General features: G+C 38.6%; 1 protein-coding gene across 3 annotated transcripts in view; it reads right to left on the reverse strand.

The window, feature by feature from the left end:
• Window positions 1-18,904, reverse strand: part of PLS3 (plastin 3) — a 90,040-nt gene that overhangs the window by 15,556 nt on the left and 55,580 nt on the right. For all 3 annotated transcript variants that reach the window (XM_081221894.1, XM_081221896.1, XM_081221895.1), the window contains exons 3-7: window positions 10,222-10,385; window positions 4,106-4,235; window positions 3,465-3,597; window positions 1,174-1,255; window positions 47-212 (exon numbers count right to left, since the gene is read on the reverse strand). In XM_081221894.1, the coding sequence (XP_081078020.1) occupies window positions 47-212; window positions 1,174-1,255; window positions 3,465-3,597; window positions 4,106-4,235; window positions 10,222-10,385 (675 nt within the window). The remainder of the gene's footprint in view (window positions 1-46; window positions 213-1,173; window positions 1,256-3,464; window positions 3,598-4,105; window positions 4,236-10,221; window positions 10,386-18,904) is intronic.

Genomic DNA, 18,904 nt, shown 5'->3' on the forward strand with positions numbered 1-18,904 from the left:
AAATAACCAATAAACGACTTTCAAAATTATGACTGTGTTCCATTACCTTCATTCCTGCTTAATTCAATGTCAGCAAACAAACCGATCTTAATGATCTGCCAAAGCAGTCCCAAAACCAGATGAGGTTTCCCAGCCCGCAAATCTTCTGCACCAATGTTCACAACGTGACACCCAATGGCAGAAGCAGAATTCAGTGCCAAGTTCAAGTTTTCCTGCAAGACAGCCAATTTACAACACTTGCTTCCTGACCTTTCTGTTTTTTTGCAGTCTATTTCTCCCTTCACTGAAAATATCACTCAGCAAGGAAATTATGTCTTAATTTTACCCATACGTGATCCACAGAAAGCAATATCCAGGCTTTGGTGTTAAAAGCATAGCTAGGGACTTCCCAGTGGGTAAGACTCCGCGCTCCCAATGTAGGGGGCCCGGGTTTGATCCCTGGTTGGGGAACTAGATCCCACATGCATGCCACAACTACGAGTCCGCATGCCACAACTAAGAAACCCATGTGCCACAACTAAACATGCCTCAATGAAGATCCTACATGCCGCAACTAAGACCTGGCGCTGCCTAAATAAATCTAGCCTCATTGTTACTGTCTTTTTCAGATTTACAGGGGAAGTTAACTCGGTATTTTTATTTGGTCCCTTCTTAAGGACACTGACACTAAAGGGAAAGGCTGAGTTACTAGAGTAAGTATATCCATATGGGTTAAGTGTTGTATTTCTAAAAATGCCTAAATGAGAGGTCTATTGAATACACCTGAGTGTTCTAGAAGTTCTCAATCTCCACATCCCAAGAGATGCTCTTGCCTGAGGGAATTTTGCTATCTAACAGTCTAATACTCACTAAATGGAAAATAAGAGCCCTTTGTTCTTTAAGCATGCTAATTAATTAAGAGCTTAAATGTTTTTGCTTATTTCTGTATGTTTGAACACAAAATGTAATGAAAAGAACACAGGGCTTTGCAGTTAGACCTGGATTTGTACTTTACTTCCAGCAGTAACGTTAGCACAGCTCAGAAACCTTTCTGAGTCTCAGTTTCTCTTCTCTATGAAATCTGGAAAATAATCCTCAACTCAGACTTGTTATAAGAATTAAATGAGAGCCTATGGTCTGTAGAACAGGTCCTCAAATAGTAGTTTCATGGAAGGAGGGGAGAATGGTGCATACCTGAATGATGAAGGGTGTAAGTTTCTTCTTGTTGATTGCTCTCTCATCAATTGTATCAGGAACTGAAAGGTTGATCATTTTACTGAAACAAATTTTGAAATGAGTTGACTTATTTTAAAATAATCTTTAATATACACAAATACTGTAAGGCTTATTATAACATGTCTCTCATATAATCTGAAAAAAAATGCAACATATGACTTTTATCATGTTGATCTCAAAAAACTATACATATAAAAATGCAAATAAAAAAGACCAAAGTATTTACAGTAGTTGAGTATTTCTGAGTTGGGCATTAGGGTATACTGTCTTATTTAATTTTTTGCAACTTCCACATTCTTTTAGAAGAATGACTTACTCGGATATTAAAAAAACTTTATTGAATAAATGTTAAAAACAGATAATATTGCACATTGAAACTGAATCTCTCTTCTAGATTATACAATGCACAATTAAAATGACCATTTATCTACAAAGAGGTAAACTTAGTTGAGTATGAGATTCTTTCATTCACCAAATACTTATTGAGTGCCTAGATGATGTACCAGGTACTATATTTGGGGCTGGAAATACAGTGATAATACAGAGAGAAAGAAAAGTTATATTAATTAGGTTAGAATCTGACTTAGGAAGAATCTCATTTGGTAAAAGTTGGAGTTAGACTCTAACATTTTAGATGTTTATAATACTGCCCTAAAACAAGTTATTCTGCATAGGGAAAACCATGCTTCTTTCCATGCAAAATTTAAATATTAAATAAATAGTACCATGTGAGTCTGTATATTAAAACATATCGGGAATATCTCTTTACAGCCTATAAGTGGCAAGTAAGGGGATATTTCACACTTTTAAAATCAGCTTTTCAAACAACCAAAATGACCTTCTTGAAAGAAAAAAGAATTTTATATATTGTACACTGTCATCAGAAATATACCCATTGCTCTGTTCTAAGTGCTCCATATATAGTCACTTAAAGCTCACAACAGCCCTGTGAGGCAAGTACAATAATATGGGGATCATAATGGATGGATCCTGAAATGCAAAGTGATCAAGTACCTTTTATTTATTTAAAAAAATTCTTCCCTATTATGGTTTATTACAGGATATTAAATATAGTTCCCTGTGCTATATGGTAGGACCTTATTGTTTATCTATTTTATATATAGCATATTTTATATATAGTGTGTATCTGCTAATGCAAAACTCCTAATTTATCTCTTTCTCCCCCTTTCCCCTTTGGTAACCATAAGTTTATTTTCTATGTCTGTGAGTCTGTTTCTATTTTGTACATAAGTTCATCTGTATCATTTTTTTTAAGATTCCACATATAAGTGGTATCATGTGGTATTTGACTTTCTCTGTCCAACTTCACTCAGTATGACAATCTCTAGGTCCATCCATGTTGCTGCAAATGGCATAATTTCATTCTTTTTTATGGCTGAGTAGTATTCCATTGTGTATATGTACCACATCTTCTGTATCCATTCCTCTGTTGATGGACATTTAGGTTGCTTCCATGTCTTGGCTATTGTAAATAGTGCTGCTGTGAACATTGGGGTGCATGTATCTTTTTGACTTACAGTTTTCTCCAGACATATGCCCAGGAGTGGGATGGCTGGATCATATGGCAACTCTTTTTAGTTTTTTAAGGAACCTCCATAGTATTTTCCATAGTGGCTGTACAAATTTACATTCCCACCAACAGTGTAGGAAGGTTCAAAGGGGTCAGTATCTTGATTGCAGCTATCAATACATAGCTACTGAGTGGCAGAGCCTGAATAGGAACCGGGCAGACTGATTATGGAGCATGCTCTTAACCACTGTACGCTACTGCCTCAAAAAAGAGTTGCATTCACTGACAGACTGTTGATAATCTTATATCATTTCTGCCAAGACACTGTTGGGTCTGGGGCAGCAGGAGTGACGAATGCATTTTTCAGAAATAAGTAATTGGAGAGTGAAAAGTGACTAGTGGCCTGTTTTTCTCTTTTGGAACCTATGGTACTTGAGAATAAAGAGATGCTGACATAAAAAGTTCAACTAAGTTGTAATGTTTAGCTTACTCAGTGGTGAGAAGAAATTGGAAGCTGAGAGCTTCTCTAGGAAGAGGTCTCTGGTCCAAATGACTGAGTTTTAGATTCACCTGTGGTGGTACTTTCACGGACAGACCTAGAGGTGAAATGGGCAGAGCCTAGACAATTTTCAATTCTGGCTATTCCCCGAGATGAATCCGTCAAGCATCCAGAAACAACTATGTCAATTACATGGAAGACTATTTTTGGAAATCTTACCAGAGCACAATTCCATCACCAACAGCTTTGAACAGGTCATCAGTATTTGGGTTCATTGGTATGACATGTCGGCAATCTGGATCATTTTCCAAAGCTTTGTTTATCCAGTTAACGAAAGCATATTTTTCTTCCTCTAAAATTATGTGGAATAAGAAGACATTAGTTCATACTCTAGGTTAAATATTTGACTCTAAAGCCTGAAATAGTTGTTCAGGAGAGCTGTACGTTAATGTATCACAAGCCTGTTGTTATCCTCTTTGGAAACCCAGACAAGTGAATGCAAAACAGTGGCTATTAGGAGATATAAAATAAACAAAAAGAATAGAGCAGGGTTAACTGATCCTTAGAAGTTAGTTATAAAATTCTTTAAAAATTCTATTTATATTACTGTAGGGCTCTGCTGTAATAAAGCCTATCTGTGCACGTATTGTATCATGGCTCTTACAAGCTAACAAAGCCATACAATAAATACCTGTAATGCCTTTATGGGAAGTATTAGTCCCAAGTCCAAATATAGGTCACAACGACTTCGACCGTATTCTTAATTAGGAGGCAACGTGTTTCTAGAGCCCCTCCTTGACATTATAGCAGGCAACTTACTTAGTTCACTGTGTTCACCTAACACATGTGAAACTATTTACCTGAGTAAGAATGCTGCGTTCCTTCACTGGACAGCTCTGAAGTTCCTCCCAGAGCACAGATCCCTTCTTTCCTGTTGATTGCTTTGCGGAAGGTTTTGGCAATATCGCTGCTTTTTACCTCTTGGAAAATCTATTAACGAAAATATGTTGTTGATTCACAATTTCAATCAGGCACAACCATAAGCATATTTATCTTCTTTTATACTCTGGTAACCTACATTTTCCCCCATAGGTGATGAGTGTTAAAAGATAAGGCAAACTAGGCTTGAGTTTTAAAATTCTAAACAAGTACTTCAATACTGCTACCAAAAATGAAGTGCCAGAAGTCAATTGCACACACTTGTCAAAAACATCAAGTGCCACATGCGTTGAATCCATTTTAAGCCAAAAACTAGTGCTGTTCAAAGGCACAGGTAAATCTGTTAATTTTCTAGAACAAGGAAGGCTTTGTTCCTTTCCTGGAGAGAAAAGACTGAAGGATTCCCCCTTCTTTAAGCACGATTCATAGTGCAAAGAAAGATGAAAATTTTGGGACTTCCCTGGTGGCGCAGTGGTTAAGAATCCGCCTGCCAATGCAGGGGAGACGGGCTTGAGCCCTGGTCTGGGAGGATCCCACATGCCGCAGAGCAACTAAACCCGTGCACCACAACTACTGAGCCTGCACCCTAGAGCCCACAAGCCACAACTACTGAGCCCGAGAGCCACAACTACTGAAGCCTGTGTGCCCAGAGCCCGTGCTCCACAACAAGAGAAGCCACTGCAATGAGAAGCCCGCGCACTGCAACGAAGAGTAGCCCCTGCTCGCTGCATCTAGAGAAAGCCTGTGCATAGCAACTAAGACCCAACGCAGACCAAAAAAAAAAAAAAAAAAAAAGAATAAACCCAGAAAAGAATCTTTTCAGTGATCGAGCTTCTCTTCACAATAAGGCACATGGCTAATGAAATTAACCTGTACATTCTAATTGTATAAAAGCAGGCTGTAATGAAGCAAATTTCATACCCTACTCTAACCGCTTGACTGAATGACTGGACATTCCAAAGGTCTGCCTATACATGTCTGAAATACTGGAACTTACCTAACCTCCAATTTGTTCCTGAGCTACCAATGTGCATGGCTAAATTAGCCACTGCCAGAAAAACAAGAGCAAGATGTAGCATTTTCATAAAAACTTCTTTAAAAGATGTTTAGAACACAATAGACTTATCGAAAGAAATTTACGGCCCTAATGGAAAAGTTGCTGAGCAAACAGAAGAAGATAACCCAAAGGCCTTTATCATTACTGACAAGTACATACTCACAAACACACCTCAGGAGGGGTAGCCTATGTTTGAAGGTCATAGAACAGGGTCACCATATTTAGCAGTTCAGGCTGTGTCTATGAGAGCAGGCATGAGTAGAAGCTGAAATCCAGCCCATGCTCCCCTAAGCAGGCCTGGTGTCTTGTACAAGACTGTGGCAGGCAGAAAGAGGAGTGCCTTTTTACATTTAGTCTCTCCAGGAGAGCAACTTTTTGTAATTAATCAACTGAGACAGACTCTTTCTAACTGGTAGGAAAGTTGCTGTAGCCCCATCACAAAGTCACCTTTTCCTGTTACCGTCCTGAAATCCTGGGCTTCCTTGGACTTATAAGCCCAATTTTATTTACGAAAATAGTTAGTAAGCAGTAAGTTTTACAAAATCAAGCTCACTCAATTTCCATAGCTGTGATTTTGTGCTATACCTGTAATTTCAGAGGTAGGCTCAGAATGTGTGTGAGTGTGTCTATGTCTGTATATGTATATAGACACACACACACTGACTACTCTAAATATTACACACAACCAATGAAATCACTCTTCCTCCTCTCTGGCCATTATACTGACTCCTGTTAAGTATCAATAGTGTGGAACTGACTCATGTACTCTGGGTAATTTCAAATTATTAAAATTATTTTTACTCACACTCTGATTCCACCTGTAATTTCATTTAATTTACCTTACCTTCCAAGCCAAGATTAGACAACAAAATGGTTACTTGGGAATGTAGCAGTCTTAACTGTGATGCATTTTGTTTCCACAGCTCCCTCTTCGATAACTATACGTATCTGCTCAGTGAAAAAACAATATTTACTATTCTACCTCATTCTGAACTTTACTTCATTTAGTATAACACTGTGTAGTAAATTAAAATATAAAATGTGTGCTTCTCCTGACTGAGATACCATAAATCACTGGAACGACAAAAATCTCCAAAATGTGATTGCCTCGAAGCTACTACCCTCAGAATGACATATGAAAAGTTATTTTTCTTATCACGACTATTTTTGCCTTAAGGATCATTAGCTTCTAAAAATTAGGGTGTTTCCATGATCACTATTTCAGCTGAAAAACTTTGTAAACATCACGGAAAAGAGGAATAATACAAATAATAATAACTTTTAAAGAACAATGTCTACGGTACAATATTCTAACGCAATTACTTACATAGCTCTACTTAAACTCTTGATGCTTGGGAATAACATGTTGAATAGAAAGTTGTAATTAACTGAGTTAATTTTCAATTGTCTTACAAAAGTTACATGACCTTCCTTTTCTAAATATTTTAAAATAAATTCTTCCAGCCAGGCTCAACTTTTCAGTTGCATAGTATTTTCCTCTGTTCTTTAGATTTAAAAAAATGTTAAAAGATAAGTGATAGTTTTAAATTGATTCACTACGTGAGAATTTGCATTTTATTTTCTACTTTAGTAAAGAAATCACTCGAGTGGATGATAAAGCAGTTTGAGTATAAGCCTTGGCTTAACAAGAATCTCTGAAATCAGAGACAGCACCAGGCCAACTACTGTGCTGGAGAGTTGTCAATGAATCTTTTCAAAGCTGCCCGTGGTGATACTAATGAGCTCACTGTTTCATGCTGTTTTCCCTCCATGAGGAGGGACTTGCTTTATCATGTGTGAACAAACTCCTGGTGTACACTGCTCACTCTGGTTCTATATATCTTTTCCAGTCTCTTTTATGAAACGTTTATGTTTCTTATTCCTTTCAAAAGTGTCATCACCTTCCTAGATCAGCACTAATGGCCAAATCAAAGCAATGCAGAGGCACAGGACTTAAGAAGGAAAGATTTTAGAATGAACTGCAAAAAAATACTGACTGGCTTCCAGTGTTTGAGGCTTGTTTCCAACGCAGCAGGTTTGAATTTTTACTTTTCGGGGAATCTGTTGTAGGCCTAAACTTAGTAATAATAGGAAAAGAACACTGCCTTTTTAATAAATAGAAATAACTACAAACAACTAACACCTGTATAGCATTTGCTATATACCGGGTATGGTTCTAAGCACTTTACTTATATGAAGTTACTTAATCCTATGAGGTCGGTAGTATTTGTAAAAGTTCTAAAACAGCTCAATAACTTATTACCATTATGTAAGAGCAAGGTTCTCACTGTGAAAATAAGAGTTTAATGCAGATTTCTCTGCTGAAAGAACTTATCACCATACCAGTCTTTTTACAGATGAAGTAAAAAAACCCCACTGTTGGGCTTCCCTGGTGGCACAGTGGTTGGGAGTCCGCCTGCCGATGCAGGGGACACGGGTTCGTGCCCCGGTCCAGGAAGATCCCACATGCCGCGGAGCGGCTGGGCCCATGAGCCATGGCCGCTGAGCCTGTGCGTCCGGAGCCTGTGCTCCGCAATGGGAGAGGCTACAACAGTGAGAGGCCCGCGTACCGCAAAAAAAACCAAAACAAATAAAACCCCACTATTACCTCGGAAGTATAAAAATCCAGTAATTTAGTTTTGAAATACTTATAAGAAATAAGATCAGTTAATATATTTAATTTTAACACGTGAAGTTTACATATGATTTGGGGGCTCTTTTCTGCCATTCTTCTCCAGAATTAATATAAACATGTTGTTTGTAGCCTGGTTTGCAATTAACACCTCTTACGTAGCAATTTAAAATAAAAACCAAAAATCTAACATGCAAGAACATGTTTATTTCTATTTCCTTATGTTAATCCCTGACAGGAATAATGTGCTTCCTCTTTCTCAGGTAACTAGGATCTACCCATACTTTGTCTGACAACTTGTTAAGATGTTTCATTGATGACAAGGCAGATGGGAGTGACATTTGGTTGGTTACATACCCATCTTTCTTTCAGTACAGTCATGGCGGGATCATTCTGAAACTTCAGGTGGGTTATTTTACTGTCCTTCAGATTTCAAATTTCTTGAATAGAAGGGAGGTAACTGGAAAAAGTCACTAGTCCCCTGTGTAATGTTGGGCAAGTAACTTCCTTTTTCAGGAACCCAGGCTTTTTTTTTATTTGAAAAATGAAGGAGTATAAACATATTGATTCCTTCCAATCCTAAAATATACATTTTAACCAACAAGGTCCTCATTAGTATTTTATTTTTTTTAAAAATCCCTGGTGATGCCAAAATTATTATGCCTGTTATTCACTTTTTAAGAAAATACTAGGGTAATCACAGCCTTCACTTAAAAGCCACAAACAGCTGTGTGGAATCAGCAACGTTTCAAAATATAGAAAATTAAATATTTCCCTAAGATGATTTTTCTCAAAGACAATTTCATAACTGTGTCCTTAAAAATACTGGCACACTGCAAATCTTGATTATTTAAGTCTGTTCCTTCTAGTAGATTAAAAAATTCTGAGCAGAAAATTATATCAAAAATAAGTGATCATAGTTATCTACCGCTCTAAGCTGCTTTAAACTCACAAGTAAACATGCAGTTACAAGGGAGGCAAGTTATACATCAGAGGACATGCAAGCGCTCATATTGCAAGTCAATTGCAACTTACTATTGAACATAGGATTCGAAACAAAAGGCTTTGGCAATAACTGGAGACAAAAAATGGTGGGGAGGAGATCAGTATTTCAAAAGGAGATGGCAAGAACTATAGCATTATAGTTATGAAATATGTCTGCATTTTAAAAAAAGTAACACCCACCTCCTCCCAGCCCCGCCCTGCCCCGCCCCACCCCCAGGCAAATGCTATCAGTTGAGTAGGCACCACTACTTAGTCAATTTGCTTCCGGAACTCTCAAGGTGTTCTAAAGGGGTTAATTCTAATCGGAAAAAACATAACAGAATTTCACCTCCTTTACTGAGCTTTGGTTACTGATGGGAGTATATGCTATCATTTCAGGTGTCTTGGGGGCAAAAACAAACGTGGAAAAGGATAGGGATGCTAGGAAGTTTGTGATAAGTATTAGGCACTAATTACCTATCTGCAATATATGTAAGGAATGCCAAATTTGATCTAGTCAAACTCAGCCTTAAATGAATAATAAATAAAAACAATAAAATCTTAAGTGTCCTTAACTGAGGGGAGAGGCAACAGCTATTCTTTAATATATATCTCAAATACTTTGTTAATGAATATGGATGGAAAATGCCATATGTCTAGAAAAATCTTGACCCTGCTAGCTAGCAGCTAAAAGCATTAGGCTTCAATAGTGAGTACCACACATACACTCTCTAAGCACTGAGTATGGAACAGTAGGTGCTTGGGGGTAGAAGAATTAAGAAATCAGCCCCTAACCTTGAAGAGTATTTGATTATACTAGAGAAGAAAACAAGAATTTTAAGTGCCTCTTCCAATGGACCGAAAAGATGTGCTTCTAACTTTTAATTATCAAAATCATCATCCTAGGGAAAATGGTACAGTTAAATACTACTACCACAAGAGTAGCAAACATCTTTTTAATCAGAAAGTTCAACTCAGGAAGCATCCAAGACTGTGAGTCAGGGTGTTATCATTAAAATTTGGGAGTACACTGTTCCCGATAGAAAAAGCACTTGGAGGATGTCATTTCACATCTTGAAAAATGCCCTTTAATGATGCCCCCAAATGAGATTGTTCACCTTACACAGTGAGCAGAGCGTTATATCTTTGATTCTGTCAGTGTTCTTTTCTTGATTCTTTTGTTAAGATATTCTAATGGCTAAAAGAATGAACTAAATGTAGTGGGTGGGATGAGAGAAATTTTATTAGTTATAACAGTACTACCATGATATATTTAGGAACTTAATAGGACTTACTACTAAAAGAGCCCACAAGACAAAGGAGCAATCATCACTTCTAATAATGGTAGGTTTTCACATACTTACATAAACAAATTCATCAAAACTTATCTTCCCATCTTTACTCCTGTCACCATCCAGCATGAGTTTTTGAATAATTTCTCTCACTTTATATCCCGGTAATGGCATATTAGCTTCCTTGAAAAGCTCATGAAGTTCATAGTCACAGATGAATCCATTGCTGTTGAGATCTTTGTAAAAAGGGAGACCAAGCAAAAACGGAAATAAATTAACCTATTAGAGTATTTTTCTTCATCTTAGGCTCAGTTCATAAGCTCGCCTAAATACAAGGTTTTTCTTCCTTATTGTTTGGTACCTAAGGCTGTTTGAAAGGGAAATGCAAATTTTAACTGAAAGGGCATGGTTTACATCATGTTTTTTATTTTATTTTTATTTATTTATTTTTTTTGCTGTACGCGGGCCTCTCACTGCTGTGGCCTCTCCCGTTGCGGAGCACAGGCTCCGGACACACAGGCTCCGCGGCCATGGCTCGCGGGCCCAGCCGCTCCGCGGCATGTGGGATCTTCCGGGATCGGGGCACGAACCCGTGTCCCCTGCATCGGCAGGCGGACTCTTAACCACTGCGCCACCAGGGAAGCCCACATCATGTTTTTTATGTTTTAAACAGTGTATAAGTAGCTTTACTTAAAAATAGCATCCCTAATTTTAAGAAAGCATAGTTGTTTAATAAAATTATTATTAAATCATAAAGCTGACAGGACTTTAAAAATTAAACAATATATTATACACCAATAAAACACTGCCATGGTATAAAACAATTTCTACTGTAGCCATTTAGAAGTTTTATGCCCCTTATTCTCCCCTTAGTCTAATAGAACAGTTTATGAATTAATGCTGATTATATTACATAGCACACCTGAAATTACAATACCATCTTCAGTGCCAATTTTTTCAAGAGTTAATGTAAATAAACGTTAAGCCAAAACAAATATAGGGTTCATAAAAATAAATGCAGTCATGAGTAATGCAAATGTATAAATAACTTTTAAATTTTTGTGCTTTAATAACTTAACACTGTATCTAAGTACTAATGAGGTTTATTCTGAAACTGTTAAAAATGGGGGAAAAAAACTGATCAATGACGAAAAGTTAATTTATTGGAAAAGAGGGCTAATGTCCTGAGGGTTATAATCACCTGGGTATATTTTTTTAGTAAAGAAAGTTGGAATTTCAACAGCAATTTCAAATACTTATTGGTCAAAAATGCTTTTTATTCCTTAGGTCCTCCACTGATTTTCATATATAAATTTAAATTATAATAAAGGGAAGCAATCTGAATAGAGAAATGACTCAAGATGACCACAACACCATTCAAGAAAATGTACTATGAATTTAATCTATTTGATATATTACTGCTTAAAAACTGTATCAGATGCTGTTCCTGGGATTGGGGATACTGCAATCAATGAAAGAAAGTCTTGCTGTACAAAAGCTCACATTCTAATGACAACTAATAAGCAAATAACATATAACATAAGGTATGATTATAAACATAATGTAATATGGCGTAAGTGCTATGAAGAAAAATAAAGAGGGGTTAGGGGTTAGACTAGGGGCTATTTTGCCCCCCAGGGAATATTCAGAAATGACTGGAGACATTTTTGATTAGCACACACAGCAGGGGGTGGGGAAGATGCTCCTCGCATCCAGTACATAGATGCCAGGGATGCTGCTAAATATCCTACAATGCATATGACCCCCCCTTCCACAGAACTGTGTGGCCCAATATGTCAACGTTGAAGTTGAGGAACCCTGCGTTATAGTGACAGGTGGGGATGTGGGTGGTGGTGGGGGTGCTATTTAGATAGAATGCTCAAGGACAGCCACTTTGATGAGATTATATTTGAATGAAGACTTATGTGAGGTAAGAAAGCACATCATATGGCTATCAGGGGGGGAAATTTTAGGTAGAGGAAACAGCAAATGCCAAGTCTCTGATGTGGAAGAGTGTCTGGTGTGTTTTGGGGACAGCAAAGATCCAGTATGACTTCAGCAGAGTGAGCAAAGGAGAAAATGAGAGATGAGGTCAGGGAACTGATCATAAAAGCTCTTATTAAAATATTAAATCCCCTGTATGAAACCAATACATTGAAAGCTGATGATATTGTTATGTTTACTTTTAATGAAGTATATGATTTTAGAGTCAAATATTCTTAAACATAGATTACCATATTTTTAATCTATCAATTAAAATATCTACACTTTTAAAGCATCATCACCAAACTGCCCAACACTTCTGAAAACCACTAATATTTCCTTTGAGGTAAAGCACTTGATTCCCCTAGGGCACATCTTCAAGTTTTTTTGCTTTGAACTTATAAAAGGCCACACATCAAACACTTGATTAGTAAAGTGTTTATATGCAGAAATCAATCCAGCAACAACATCTGCAGCTGCTAAAAAGAACAAAGTAATCCACGTGGCACTGTGGCAGGATTTTAGCAATTTTTGATGAGTGAAATTCTTGGGTTTCAATACACCTTCTCCTATGCATATACCAGTCTATTTCTCCCATTTTCTTTAAAAAGTTAAAAGAGAGCTCAGTACTAGAGTTAAGTGTGACAAAGTGAAAGAAACACAGCATAGATGAAGGGACACAACAAGAGAGAGTAATAGGACACCAGATCTAATTTCATCTTGGCTACTAATTTGCCCAAGTCATCTCTCCAGATCTTAGTTTTCTCATCTGTAAAAGGAGGGCTTTAGATCAAATGATCTCTAAGGTCCCCTTTTAGCTCAAAAAACTGGAGATAAAACCCATCATACATAGGAAAAACAAATACAGAGTAATAACATTCTGATCACTACTATACCTCAGTATCTAAATACTATATTCCTTCATTTTATGATATCTTTAGAGAAGGAGATAGCTTATTCCTTGCAACTATCGAAACTCTTTCCGAGAGACCTTCAAGATGGCAGAAGAGTAAGCCATGGAGATCACCTTCCTCCCCACAAATACATCAGAAATACACCCACATGTGGAACAGCTCCTACAGAACACCTACTGAATGCTGGCAGAAGACCTCAGACTTCCCAAAAGCAAGAAACTGCCCCATGTACCTGGGTAGGGCAAAAGAAAAAAGAAAAAACAGAGACAAAAGAATAGGGACGGGACCTGTACCAGTGGGAGGGAGCTGTGAAGGAGGAAAGGTTTCCACACACTAGAAGTCCCTTCACGGGCGGAGATGAGGGTGGCGGAGGGGGGAAGCTTCGGAGCCGTGGAGGAGAGCACAGCAACAGGGGTGCGGAGGGCAAAGTGGAGAGATTCCCATACAGAGGATCGGTGTCGACCTGCACTCACCAGCCCGAGAGGCTTGTCTGCTCACCCGCTGTGATGGGTGGGGGCTGGGAGCTGAGGCTCAGGCTTCGGAGGTGAGACCCCAGGGAGAGGACTGGGGTTGGCTGTGTGAACACAGCATGAAGGGGGCTAGTGTGCCACAGCTAGCTGGGAGGGAGTCCGGGAAAAAGTCTGGACCTGCCTAAGAGGCAAGAGACCACTGTGTCGGGGTGCGCGAGGAGAGGGGATTCAGAGCGCCACCAAAATGAGCTCCAGAGATGGGTGCGAGCCACGGCTATCAGCGTGGACACCAGAGACGGGAATGAGACGCTAAGGCTGCTGCTGCCGCCACCAAGCAGCCTATGAGCAAGCACAGGTCACTATCCACACCTCCCCTCCTGGGAGCCTGTGCAGCCCACCACTGCCAGGATCCCGTGATCCAGGGACAACTTCCCCGGGAGAACAAACCGTGTGCTTCAGGCTGTTGCAATGTCACGCCGGCCTCTGCCACCGCAGGCTCTCCCCGCATTCCGTACACCTCCCTTCCCCAGGCCTGAGTGAGCCAGAGCCCCCTAATCAGCTGCTACTTTAACCCCGTCCTGTCTGAGTGAAGAACAGACGCCCTCCGGTGACCTACATGCAGAGGCAGGGCCAAATCCAAAGCTGAACCTCAGGAGCTGTGGGAACAAAGAAGAGAAAGGGAAATCTCTCCCAGCAGCCTCAGGAGCAGCAGACTAAATCTCCACAATCAACGTGATGTACCCTGTATCTGTGGAATACCTGAATAGACAACGAATCATCCCAAAATTGAGGCGGTGGACTTTGGGAGCAATGAAATATATATATTTCTTTATTGATTTGGTTGCTCTCTTCCTTTACATATATATATGTATATATATGTATGTGTGTTTACTTATATTTTCTTTTTGTGAGTGTGTATGTGTATGCTTCTTTGTGTGATTTTGTCTGTATAGCTTTGCTTTTACCATTTGTCCTAGGGTACTGTATGTCCTTTTGTTTTTTTTTAAGTATAGTTTTTAGCACTTGTTATCATTAGTGGATTTGTTTTTTGGTTTGGTTGCTCTCTTCTTTCTTTCTTTTTTTTCCTTTTTTTATTACTTTTTAATTTTTTAATAATTATTTTTCATTTTAATAACTTTATTTTATTTTTCTCTTTCTTTCTTCCTTTCTTTCTTTCTTTCTCCTTCCTCCCTCCCTCTCTCTCTCTCTCTCTTTCTTTTTCTCTCCCTTTTTTTCTGAGCCATGTGGCTGACAGGGTCTTGGTGCTCCAACCAGGTGTCAGGCCTGTGCCTCTGAGGTGGGAGAGCCGAGTTCAGGACATTGGTCCACCACAGACCTCCCGGCTTCATGTCATACGAATCAGCAAAACTTCTCCCAGAGATCTCCAACTCAATGCTAAGACCCAGCTCCACTCGATGACCAGTAAGCTACAGTGCTGGACACCCTATGCGAAACAACTAGCAAGACAGGAACACAACCTCACCCATTAGCAGACAGGCTGCCTAAAATGATAATAAGGTCACAGACACCCCAAAACACACCAGCAAACGCGGTCCTGCCCACCAGAAACACAAGATCCAGCCTCATCCACCAGAACACAGGCACTAGTCCCCTCCACCAGGAAACCTGCACCACAATCCACTGAACCAACCTTAGCCACTGGGGGCAGACACCAAAAACAATGGGAACTACAAACCTGCAGCCTGCGAAAAGGAGACCCCAAACAGTAAGTTAAGCAAAATGAGAAGACAGAGAAACAAACAGCAGATGAAGGAGCAAGGAAAAAACCCACCAGACCAAACTAATGAAGAGTAAATAGGCAGTCTACTGAAAAAGAATTCAGAGTAATGATAGTAAAGATGATCCAAAATCTGGGAAATAGAATGGAGAAAATACAAGAAACGCTTAACAAGGAACTAGAAGAACTAAAGAGCAAACAAACAATGATGAACAGCACAATAAATGAAACTAAAAACTCTCTAGAAGGAATCAATAGCAGAATAACTGAGGCAGAAGAACGGATAAGTGACCTGGAAGATAAAATAGTGAAAATAACTACTGCAGAGCAGAATAAAGAAAAAAGAATGAAAAGAATAGAGGACAGTCTCAGAGACCTCTGGGACAACATTAAACGCAGCAACATTCAAATTATAGGGGTCCCAGAAGAAGAAGAGAAAAAGAAAAGGACTGAGAAAATATTTGAAGAGATTATATTGAAAACTTCCCTAATATGGGAAAGGAAATAGTTAATCAAGTCCAGGAAGTGCAGAGAGTCCCATACAGGATAAATACAAGGAAAAACACGCCAAGACACGTATTGATTAAACTACGAAAAATTCAATACAAAGAAAAAATATTCAAAGCAGCAAGGGAAAAACAACAAATAACACACAAGGGAATCCCCATAAGGTTAACAGCTGATCTTTCAGCAGAAACTCTGCAAGCCAGAAGGGAGCGGCAGGACATATTTAAAGTGATGAAAGGGAAAAACCTACAACCAAGATTACTCTACCCAGAAAGAATCTCATTCAGATTCGATGGAGAAATTAAAACCTTTACAGACAAGCAAAAACTAAGAGAATTCAGCACCACCAAACCAGCTTTACAACAAATGCTAAAGGAACTTCTCTAGGCAGGAAACACAAGAGAAGGAGAAGACGTACAATAACAAACCCAAAACAATTAAGAAAATGGTGATAGGAACATATGTATTGATAATTACCTTAAATATAAATGGATTAAATGCTCCCACCAAAAGACATAGACTGGCTGAATGGATACAAAAACAAGACCCATATATATGCTGTCTACAAGAGACCCACTTCAGACCTAGGGACACATACAGACTGAAAGTGAGGGGACGGAAAAAGATATTCCATGCAAATGGAAATCAAAAGGAAGCTGGAGCAGCAATTCTCTTATCAGACAAAATAGACTTTAAAATAAAGACTATTACAAGAGACAAAGAAGGACACTACATAATGATCAAGGGATCAATCCAAGAAGAAGATAAAACAATTGTAAATATTTATGCACCCAACATAGGAGCACCTCAATACATAAGGCAAATACTAACAGCCATAAAAGGGGAAATCGACAGTAACACAATCATAGTGGGGGACTTTTAACACCCCACTTTCACCAATGGACAGATCATCCAAAATGAAACTAAATAAGGAAACACAAGCTTTAAATGGTACATTAAACAAGATGCACTTAACTGATATTTATAGGACATTCCATCCAAAAACAACAGAATACACTTTCTTCTCAAGTGCTCATGGAACATTCTCCAGGATAGATCATACCTGGGGTCACAAATCAAGTCTTGGTAAATTTAAGAAAACTGAAATCATATCAAGCATCATTTCCAACCACAACGCTATGAGACTAGATATCAACTGCAGGAAAAAATCTGTAAAAAATACAAACACATGGAAGCTAAACAATACACTACTTAATAACCAAGAGATCACTGAAGAAATCAAAGAGGAAATCAAGAAATGCCTAGAAACAAATGACAATGAGAACACGATGACCCAAAACCTATGGGATGCAGCTAAAGCAGTTCTAAGAGGGAAGGTTATAGCAATACAATCCTACCTCGAAACAAGAAACATCTCAAATAAACAACCTAACCTCACAGCTAAAGCAATTAGAGAAAGAAGAAGAAAAAAGTACGAAAGTTAACAGAAGGAAAGAAATCATAAAGATCAGATCAGAGGGCTTCCCTGGTGGCACAGTGGTTGAAAGTCCGCCTGCTGATGCAGGGGACGCGGGTTCGTGCCTCGGGTCTGGGAAGATCCCACATGCCGCGGAGCGGCTGGGCCCGTGAGCCATGGCCACTGAGCCTGTGCATCCGGAGCCTGTGCTCCGCAACGGGAGAGGCCACAGTGGTGAGAGGCCCGCATACCGCAAAAAAAAAAAAAAAAAAAAAAAAGATCAGATCAGAAATAAATGAAAAAGAAATGAAGGAAACAATAGCAAAGATCAATAAAACTAAAAGCCAGTTCTTTGAGAAGATAAACAAAATTGATAAACCATTAGCCAGACTCATCAAGAAAAAAAGGGAGAAGACTCAAATCAACAGAATTAGAAATGAAAACAGAGAAGTAACAACTGACACTGCAGAAATACAAAAGATCATGAGAGATTACTACAAGCTACTCTATGCCAATAAAATGGAAAACCTGGAAGAAATGGACAAATTCTTAGAAAAGCAAAACCTTCTGAGACTGAACCAGAAAGAAACAGAAAATATGAACAGACCAATCACAAGCACTGAAATGGAGACTGTGATTAAAAATCTTCCAACAAACAGAAGCCCAGGACCAGATGGCTTCACAGGCGAATTCTATCAAACATTTAGAGAAGAGCTAACACCCATCCTTCTCAAACTCTTCCAAAATATAGCAGAGGGAGGAACACTCCCAAACTCATTCTACGAGGCCACCATCACCTTGATACCAAAACGAGGCAAGGATGTCACAAAGAAAGAAATCTACAGGCCAATATCACTGATAAACATAGAGGCAAAAATCCTCAACAAAATACTAGCAAACAGAATCCAACAGCACATTAAAAGGATCATACACCATGATCAAGTGGGGTTTATCCCAGGAATGCAAGGATTCTTCAATATATGCAAATTAATCAATGTGATACACCATATTAATAAACTGAAGGATAAAAAGCATATGATCATCTCAATAGATGCAGAAAAAGCTTTTGACAAATTTCAACACCCATTTATGATAAAAACCCTCCAGAAAGTAGGAATAGAGGAACTTTCCTCAACATAATAAAGGGCATATATGACAAACCCACAGCCAACATCATTCTCAATGGTGAAAAACTGAAACCGTTTCCACTAAGATCAGGAACAAGACAATGTTGCCCACTCTCACCACTATTATTCAACATAGTTTTGGAAGTTTTAGCCACAGCAATCAGAGAAGAAGAAGAAATAAAGGGAATCCAAATCAGAAAAGAAGAAGTAAAGCTGTCACTGTTTGCAGATGACATGATACTATACATAGAGAATCCTAAGGATGCTACCAGAAAACTACTAGAGCTAATCAATGAATCTGGTAAAGTAGCAGGATACAAAATTAATGCACAGAAATCTCTGGCATTCCTATACCCTAATGATGAAAAATCTGAAAGAGATATTAAGGAAACACTGCCATTTACCATTGCAACAAAAAGAATAAAATACCTAGGAATAAACCTACCTAAGGAGACAAAAGACCTGTATGCAGAAAACTATAAGACACTGATGAGAGAAATTAAAGATGATACAAACAGATGGAGAGATACACCATGTTCTTGGATTGGAAGAATCAACGTTGTGAAAATGAATATACTACCCAAAGCAATCTACAAGTT

The sequence above is a fragment of the Mesoplodon bidens genome (genome assembly GCF_964165515.1).
Source record: "Mesoplodon bidens genome assembly, chromosome: X".
Taxonomy (NCBI): domain Eukaryota; kingdom Metazoa; phylum Chordata; class Mammalia; order Artiodactyla; family Ziphiidae; genus Mesoplodon; species Mesoplodon bidens.